Here is a 9,315-nt window from a genome sequence, read left to right on the forward strand (position 1 = left end):
TTTATTTCAAAACCCCCTTCCCCTCCCCCTTTTCTGATGAAGGGTCTAGGCCCGAAACGTCAGCCTCTCTGCTCCTATGATGCTGCTTGGCCTGCTGTGTTCATCCAGCCCTGCACCTTGTTGCAGGACAATGTGAAGCAGCTCTTCATAAGTACCGGAAATGTTCGTTTGTCAGGTCTTTAACATTACACCCTTATATGGGATTGCATTCATAATATGAACATTTGTAAGTCAGATATTCATTAATTAAGGACCTGCTGCATGTTATTCCAGGAAGAACTTAGTATTTTCATTGATTGAATTTATCTCTTTGTTCGTGCTCCTCTCCTATGCACGAATTAGTCTATAAGCTAATAAAATTAGACTTCAAAAGTAAATGATTGACTGGTTAGTACTTTTGGAATGCTTAAGAATTTGAAAGATGCGATGCAAATAGCTGTTCTGTTCTTTTGATTGTTCTCTGTTCAGTTCCACTACACATTACTTAGCTTTTCTTTGTTGATAAGTAAAACTACTTGATGGACAAAACAGAGCAAGTGCTTATCCACAGAATTAGTCTCAGACATTAAAATCGTGACTGGACAGAATAGATGGGAGAAATTATCATGAAAACATTAACTATGAGATGGCACACATTTTAAGTTTAAGATGCATAAGTAATGTGAGAAAAAGCTTTTTGCATAACAATTGGCTTGGATTTGTGATGTACTGCCTGAGAGTCTGATAGAGTCTAGTTCAATTGAGACTTTCAAGAGAGAGTTAGACAGTTGACAACAAAGAAAGAATGTGCAGCATTATTGGGAGAAGTGGGAGAATCTCATGAGGTGAATTTCTTTCATAGAGCAGGTGCAAAAACAATGGGCCTAATGGCCTTCTGTTGCGCAGTACAAATTCTGTAAATTAGGCATGACTCAGATCTTAAGCTGTGTTTAGAAATGTGTGCCAGATGCAAAAATGTAATGGTGTATTCTTTTTTCACAATAACATTTCTATTCCAATAAGTAGCACAGATGTATACGATTACAGTTCAAAACATAATTAGGAAAGTTAAGACAACATTTACATATAAACAGCGTATTTATGCCATCTTTTAAAAGAAAACAATTAATAACTTTCATTCCTGTGAAAATATATTACAGATGTTCAAATGTCAAGTTTATCAGAAAAAAAATTGTTTTTGCCTGGCTTAAAATAACAGGAATTTCCTGTTATCCAGTAGTTTTTGGACTGAAGCCTATGAACTAATTTCTGTTTGCTCATATCAATGCTTAAAAAAAAAGGAGACATAAAAACGTAAGTCAATTTTTGATTTTTGTGTTATATTTCTGGAACCTTTCAAATATTATGGAAAATAAAAGAAAGATCTTTCATCCACGTCGAACCTTGTCACAACTTCAGGTTACCTCAAACCACTGCACAAGCAGTACCTTACTTGTAACTATTGTCATACAGGTAAACATAAGAATTCAGAAAAAAAACAAAATGTTAAACAACCAGCAAATAACTGACCACAGCATTTATTTTTGGTGGGACAAATGTTGGCCAAAACGCACGCAATTTCCCTATTTCTCAAATAGTACCTGGGAGTCTTTTATGATCATCCAGGAAGCAGAAAAGGCTTCATTTTATGTCTCATTGAATAATACATAGATATGCCAGTACTCTGTCAAGACTGCTCTGATCAGCAGTGTAAAATATCTGGTCAAGAACAATGAGACTGAAATCATCACGTTCTGACTTCAGCCTTTGTCTTCTCAATTGAAACGAGCTGACACTTGGTAACATTAGCACAAATCTTCACTGTCCAGATTGTTGAAGACGAGATGTATAACAGAAAATGTGCATCATGATGCTATAGCTATCCTGACCTGTGGATCTAATTGCTTGAGATGTTTAGACTTTGGGTGCAAGCAATAGGGTACTGTTCTTACAGCTTGCATTGAACCTCGTTGGAGCACGCTAGCAGACCTGAGGCAGAAATATTGCCATGGGAACACAGTGGAGTGTTTAAGTGACAGGCACCTGGAAGCCCAGGGTTACTTTTATGGACAGAGCATAGATGTTTGTTAAAGCTGTGACGCAGACTGCATTTAATCTCCCAAGTGTACAGGAGACCGCATTGCGAACAGCAAATAGAGTAGACTAGATTGTGTAGTGCAGGTAAGTCACTGCTTCGCATGGAGCCTGCTGCAGTGCCCCAGCGAGGCTTCTTGCAAGTTGGAGAAACAACACCTCATCTTCTGCTGAAGTACCTTAGCCTTCAATACGTAACCTGGAGTTTAACAATTTTAGAATGTGAAAGTCATCATCTGTGTTTATTATCCTACCCAACACCCCTAGGTCCCATTTCCTATGAGTCGCTCCCAGCACACAGCTGATCCATTTATACTTCTCGTTAGCACCCTTCTCAGCATCTAACTGTTTCAGCAATCTCTCCCTCGCCCTCTCCCTCGTCCTCCCGCCCTCCCACCCTCACTTTGGTGACCATTTGTATGTATTCTCATCATTCCCTCCACCCCACCCCATCCCATTATCGGCATAAATGCCACCCTTTCCCAGCAACAACGAGTTATGACGAAGGATGATTGGACTTGAAACTTTTAACACTATTTCTGTCTCTACAAATGCTGCCATACCTGCTGAGTTTCTCCAGCACTGTTTTTGATCTGCCAGAACACATTTGATTACAACCAAATATGCATATCATCCAAACAGCAGTAGCTTTACAGATTGCTTAATCTTGTCTGTTTATTCCCTCATTGTCCTCTATGATAAATATAACATGGTCAGTATCAGTTTTTCTGACTTATTTCCTTTTGTACAGGAAGAGGTTTTGGAACAGCAACAACAGGAAAGGAATGACAGCAACTTTGCTCGTATCTGTATGTTTTGTAATGAAGAATTTGCAGGAAACAGGTCCGTAATTTCTGAAACAGCTGTGCTTTTTTATCGCTGCGAATATTGAAGTAATTTTAATGAAGCTGTCCAGTGTTTTTTAACCATTTGTAACTGGTAATCTAGTAACCCATGGTAGACCAAACTCCGCCCCTTGCTAAGGCTGATATCAGAAAACATTAAAGTGTTTGCCATTTGTGATTCATTTCAATTGTTGTGCAGTGTTTATACCATATTTCACTAATTACGGAGAATTTCAAAGCACAAAACTATTTTTTTTCATGTATTACACTTGGGTAGGGGAGATACTGGTTACCTCAGTTGGCTATTGTGTGATTTAGAATAGTGCCAACCAAGAGGGCACATTCATTTCCCACTACAACTGAAGTCAACTTCAATCCCGATTCCTCATCTTGTTCTTGAGAGTGGAACACCAGAGCAAATAACCATTGACTAAAACTACTAAGTAAAACAAAAGAACTGCAGATGCTGGAAATCGGAAACAAAATCAGAAATTGCTGGAAAAATTCAGCAGGTCTGGCAACATCTGTGGCGACAAATCAGAGTTAACATTTCGGGTTAGATGACCCTTCCTCAGAACTTGGACCCATTCTGAGGGAGGGTCACTGGACCCGAAATATTAACTCTGATTTCTCTGCACAGATGCTGCCCGACCTGCTGAGATTTTCCAGGGATTTCTGTTTTTGTATCAAGAGCAAAGAAATGTATGGGGAAAAAAATGAGCCTATGTTGATACAGATTGATGTCATAAAAGTGAAAGTTTAAGTAAGGATCTGAATGAAAAATAATATTTTTTGTTTTATTTTGTATCCATTTATTCAGGGCTGTTCTGTTTAACCACATGGCTAAAGATCACTCTTTCAACGTGGGCTTACCAGACAATATTGTGTACTGCAATGAATTCCTGGATTTGGTGCAGAAGAAAATGGATAAGTATGCATGGTTTAAATTTTTCGAATATATACATAAAAGCAGCAGTGGCGCTTCATTAAACATTGTGGGGATACAAAAATAGAGCCTTAGCCATAGTGCTGAATTCTTGATCATATGTCCATTGCAAGGGATCGGAAAATAATGTTGCTTCCTTTTTTTCAACTGCTCTTGTTTGCTTTCATTTCATTTCATTTCATTTCATTTCAAGTGATTCAAGATAGCAATCCCAATGTGACCCACTGCAAAAATATTTCTAGCATCCTTCGATAATCAGGCCACAAACCAATTGTATGTGGGCTTAATCCTTTAAGCCCCTCACAGATCGATGATGAACAAGTATCAGAATCAAACCAGACCTTTTGTATTTCTTTTCTAAGTTGTGATTGGAAAGCAATGCAAGTGTTCGTATAGATGCACAAATATTCATTTTGGTTTAGAATTCATATTTGTTCAAGCAATCATATATACTGTCAAAGACCAGATTACCTCCACTTTTTGTCTTGCCTTTCTAAGGAATGCAAGGATTTTTTTCATTACTCCCAAATTATAGGGCCAATTTAGGTATCTAGTGTCTATAAGTCATCTTATTTTTACAACTGCTCAGAAACTTTAACTCATTGAAAACATGCTTCTGCACACTTTGTAAACAATGTGAGCCCAGCTTTATCTCTATGCAAGTAGATAGGTTTTGAGCAAGCTGAAACCTATGTTAGGTGCATGCTTCTATGCTACTGTTCAGCCAAAACAGTCATTTTGTTCATGTTACTTACATAAATTTTCAGTATGTGGGTTAACTGTAGTTTGTGAGCAAAGCAAATTTCTTTCTTTATCTGTGACAGGTGAAAAGCTTCATTTTCCATCAACAATCAACAGACTCTTATTTCAGTTGTCTTTGTGCACACTTGAACAAACTTGTATTCAAAGCATTTCAGCAGAAATATGCACCTTCCACACTTCTTTGCAACAATGTAGCCTCATCTCACCTTGAACAGGCTCATGAGAAATCTGACAGTATTAATAAAAACTGAACAATATCCTACTGAACCAAGATTACATTTAATTGCAAATTATCAGAACATAGAATTAATGAGTCTCTCACTTGAGAAGTCATCGAAGGAGATAGCGTGTAAATTACTCTTGTCTGAATTTCGTTGAATCCATCAGCAGATGTGCTGACAGTGGTTTGCGTTGTATATGTGAACATATGAATTAGGAGCAGCAGTAGTTACTCAGCCTTGGAAATTGTTCTGACTTTCAATAAGATCATGGTTAATCTGTTTTGTCTACATTTCTGTCTTCTCCCAATAACTTTTCACCCCCTTGTTTATAAACAATCTATCCCCCTCTGCCTTAAATAGATTCAAAGACTCTGTTTCAGCTCGTTCCAAGGAAGGAAATCCCAAGAACCCACAACCTCTGTGAGAAAGTATTACTTGTCATCTCTGTCTTAAATATATGACCTATTTTTAAACCACGACCCTCTAGTTGTAGAATCTTCCATAAGAGGATGCATCCTTTTCACACACACGCTGTCAAGATCCCTCAGGATCTTATATGTTTCATGCATCTTAACTTCCAGGTCATTTCATCAGTCCAAAAATAAACAAGTCTTGATGTAGGTGATGCCAGTATTGTTGCAAGCATACCTAACAGCTGGTAAATAGAATGAACATTGACTCAATAATAATTCTCTTTATTTTGTTATAACTACAAACCAACCGCAGTAGTTCAAGAAACTCTTCTTAGTGGCAATGAGAGATGGGCAATAAATGTTGCCCTTGCCAATATTCTGCAAAACAATAAAATGAAAACTGTTTTGCTCGTTTATATATTTCTTTACAATTTCCCATTTCTGTAATTTTTGCAGTGATTATCTTATAAGATGCTTAATTCTCACTAGAAAATAAACTCATCAAGGGAGCACATAAAATTCCAACGTGCTTTGGGCTCAAAATTGGTGACTTTGAGGTGAACTCTAGATACAGTGTAGGTAATTCCAGGGAATACATGCTAAATTCTAGCAAAATAGTTCTCAAAAGAGAATGTGGCCAGCATATAGTGGTGGACTTGAATGCAAATTACAGTAGAACTGCATTTTCTAAAATGACCACATTTATCCCAGAATTACACCAGATTAAATTTAGGCCTGGAACTGATGAACTGTCTCATATCATTTGTCAAATCAGGAGGTACTTCCACAAACCTTTTGAAATCTGAACGTTGAGTAAAACAATTAGCAATATCTCTTGCTGCCTATCACCATTTTTAGAAGGGAAATCTTCTCTTCCCAGCCTTTTCTCAGGAAACCCTTTCCATAAGGGTCACAGTGGTTTTAAATAGAGACAGAGCAAGAGCAATAAGAAGAGGAAATGGCAGAGGTGCACAGATACGCTGCAAAATAGAAGAAAATTTAAACTAGAGTTATATGTCCAGCAGAGCTTACACACAACACTGCTCCCTTGATATTGTCCATCTGACGAGGCCTGCTTAAGACATAGATGTAAATGTGTCTTATCTTACAAACTGGCCTCCCAACATCCTCTCAAACTCAAAGAAACGAAAAATACATTTACTTCAGAGCATCCAATTTCATACGTTGCAAAATGGTTTTACTGTATGTATATGTTTACAAACAGTACTTATTTTTTGCCACTGTTCCTACATTCATGCCTGTCTGTTCTGTTGTTTTCAGCCTGATCTGATCATGTGCTTCAGCGTGTAATGTTATTGGCACTTGGCTATACTACAGTATTCCAAGTTTAGTATTTTGAGAATGAGGTTGTGCTCTAAACCTCCCAAAGACTTTTCCCTAGGCCTGCTGGTCACTGCAGGCGATTGAACAGTCTGATCCTATGGCTTGCCACTATTCTGAGCAAGCATCAAGAGAAAGATTAGTCTGATGAGAACAAAATTTAAGTCATGCCTTTTATGTGCAGTCCACCATCTGAAGATGATGTCAGTTAGACTTTGAAGACCCCAGATATGTTACAAGCTGTCTGCTATTGTTCTTTGTGCATGTTCCCACAAGTAATCTCAAAGCATCCCATTAAATATACTGATTGGTTTCACTCCTCTTTGTGGAGAGGGAAGATGCAGATATCTTTTGTTCAGTGATCTCTGCTGTCTGTCTCTGATCTACAAATGCCTCTTAGCATTTTCATATGCATATGTTACTTATTCAGCATCTTTATCTTTAAGCAGCACCCAGTAATCTGCATTTGCAGCTTTGGATTCAGCAGCTGATTTCCTTAGAGCCACCACTTTCCACTGTTGAATCCAACTTTTACATCTGACTGAAAAATGACTTTCTCCTGCGTCTTAACTTTTCTCAGCTTTATTCCGAACCCTCGTGTCTCAGCCAGTGATAAACCATGTTCAAAACTATCCCGTTCTTCAAATGTGTTTCTCTGAACTGGTGAACGTTAATAAATGGATTGGTAACAGAGATAGAAAACTGTTCACCTCTTCATTCTACTTCAGTAGCATCTTGCCATGAGTTATCCTGAGAAAAAGAAAAGATGCTGTGTTACACTGATACCACGTTAGTTCGCCTGTAGCTTCCCTCCCTAACTAACAAGATTGCAGGTATACCTAGCCCAAATAGACCAAAGCAATTCAAAGCAGCTTGCTACCACCTTCTCGAGGGCAGTATCAGCAAAGACTATATGCCCTTAATTAATTTTTAAAGAATTATTTACTTAAATTAGCAAACTAATTTGCAAATAAACAGTCAAAGATCCAGGCAATATGCGACTGCTCTCCCACATCTCTCTTCCCAGTAGGTTGAGAAGTGTGGATCTCTAGGAATGTAATACAAAAGAGATGACCAAATGCTGCAGAAGGAGGCTATTGTGCCTATCATGTTGGTTCTTTTAAAGAGCAATCCAAGTAGCCCCAGTTCCCCCATCAGACCAGCAAATTATCTCCCTTCTAGTATTTTATCCAGTTCTGTTTTGAAAGTTACCATTGCATCTGTTTTTACCTACCGTTTATACAGTATATTCCAGAAGTAGGTTATGACAACTTGTTGGAATCAACTTGTTTAGAAGTACACAACTTGATTATTGCTGAAAAAACAGCATGGTTTATTGAAGTGTTTGTCTTGCACTTGTCCTTCCCTTGTCCAGACAACATACAAGAGATACCAACGCAAAGGGGAAACAACATTACATTCTATGAGAGGAGATTGGTTGGCAAATGGACTCTGATTGGAAGCTTTGCCATGGAGAATGCAACAGTTAGTGATGACTAACAGTTAGGTGCCAGGCTTTGTTTAAATTTGATATCAGGCAGATGGATTCTGATTAGTTAATGCATTGCTCTGAGAAACTAATTAGAGAGTGGCTATCACCTACTTTGTTGAGTTGAAGCAAGTGCAGTGTGTATACATAAATAAGCAGATGTAGGAAATCTGAAAGAAAAACAAAGTGCTGAAGAAACTGAACAAATCTGATAGTATCCATGGAGAGAGAAACAGAGTTAAAGTTTAGAGTCCAGTATGACTCTTCTTCAGAACTCACTGTGTGTCCATATTCTTTAGTCTACAAAGCACAAGGTCTTGTGTATTGGTATATGTAGTTTTCTGAACACATATTCTGAGAGCCCACCAGGCAATCCTAAAATGACATCAATGTAATTTGTCACACATTTCAAGGTTACTTAGCAAATCAAATCAGACATTGCTGTAGAAACTCAGCAGGTCTGCCAGCATTTGTTGAGAGAAAACTTAATCTAACATTTCAAATCGTGTAACCCTTCGCTGAATTACATCTAATGTCAGACAGTGTAATGAGCTTTGCCAGGTCTGGCCAGATATGTCAGCACTTTGCTTATTGCAAACAGCCAAAAGATAGTATTGTGTGATACACTCCGCCTACATACCTAGTGTCACACTGGCACTAATTTTGTTTTTCTTATGTTACTCATTTGTGTGATTGGCAGAACATCTTTCTGTTTTGTTGGCTGCATCTTGTTAGTTGCGGATGCCGCTCATGTTGCTCCTGCATAGTAGCAAGTGAAACAGTTAATTTCAGGTGTTGCTCAAACTTTTTGTAATTCCTTGCCCTGCCAGGGAGATCTCAAACTGACTGGACATTTTTCAGGACCAAACATGATGGTCTCAGGCCTGTAAATGGGTTTGCACAATGTACAGGGAGAAATGAACTCATCAGGGTTCTTCTATTCACCAACGTAGGACTCACAAAAGCTTTAGACATTTGCACGACAGCACGATATCATGGCAATCTAAACCCACAATCATTGTCTGAATTAGTACTCCTTAAATTTATGATCTCAGCAATACACGCAGTTAAGTTCAGTTTTAATGACATCATGTGCGTCCAAATAGATGGCTTTACTACAGGATCTCCACTATATATAGCTCTTACAAATATCTTTATTGGGTTCCATGTGAAATATGTCTTTGATGTCATAATTAATTAGTGCATTCCCCATGTCAATGCCTGA

General features: G+C 38.1%; 2 protein-coding genes across 2 annotated transcripts in view; both read left to right on the forward strand.

Annotated features, from left to right (window-relative positions):
• The window catches only part of LOC109910927 (zinc finger protein 277-like), a 37,600-nt gene extending 32,329 nt beyond the window's left edge, over positions 1-5,271 (forward strand). The window contains exons 5-7 of the mRNA XM_048607900.1: positions 2,825-2,916; positions 3,739-3,849; positions 5,208-5,271. Coding sequence (XP_048463857.1) covers positions 2,825-2,916; positions 3,739-3,849; positions 5,208-5,271 — 267 coding nt within the window. The remainder of the gene's footprint in view (positions 1-2,824; positions 2,917-3,738; positions 3,850-5,207) is intronic.
• A 2,800-nt stretch (positions 5,272-8,071) lies between these two features.
• bmt2 (base methyltransferase of 25S rRNA 2 homolog) overlaps positions 8,072-9,315 on the forward strand; it is a 77,842-nt gene continuing 76,598 nt past the window's right edge. The window contains exon 1 of the mRNA XM_048607901.1: positions 8,072-8,086. Coding sequence (XP_048463858.1) covers positions 8,072-8,086 — 15 coding nt within the window. The remainder of the gene's footprint in view (positions 8,087-9,315) is intronic.

The sequence above is a fragment of the Rhincodon typus genome, chromosome 18 (genome assembly GCF_021869965.1).
Source record: "Rhincodon typus isolate 14 chromosome 18, sRhiTyp1.1, whole genome shotgun sequence".
In the NCBI taxonomy this organism is placed as follows: Eukaryota; Metazoa; Chordata; class Chondrichthyes; order Orectolobiformes; family Rhincodontidae; genus Rhincodon; species Rhincodon typus.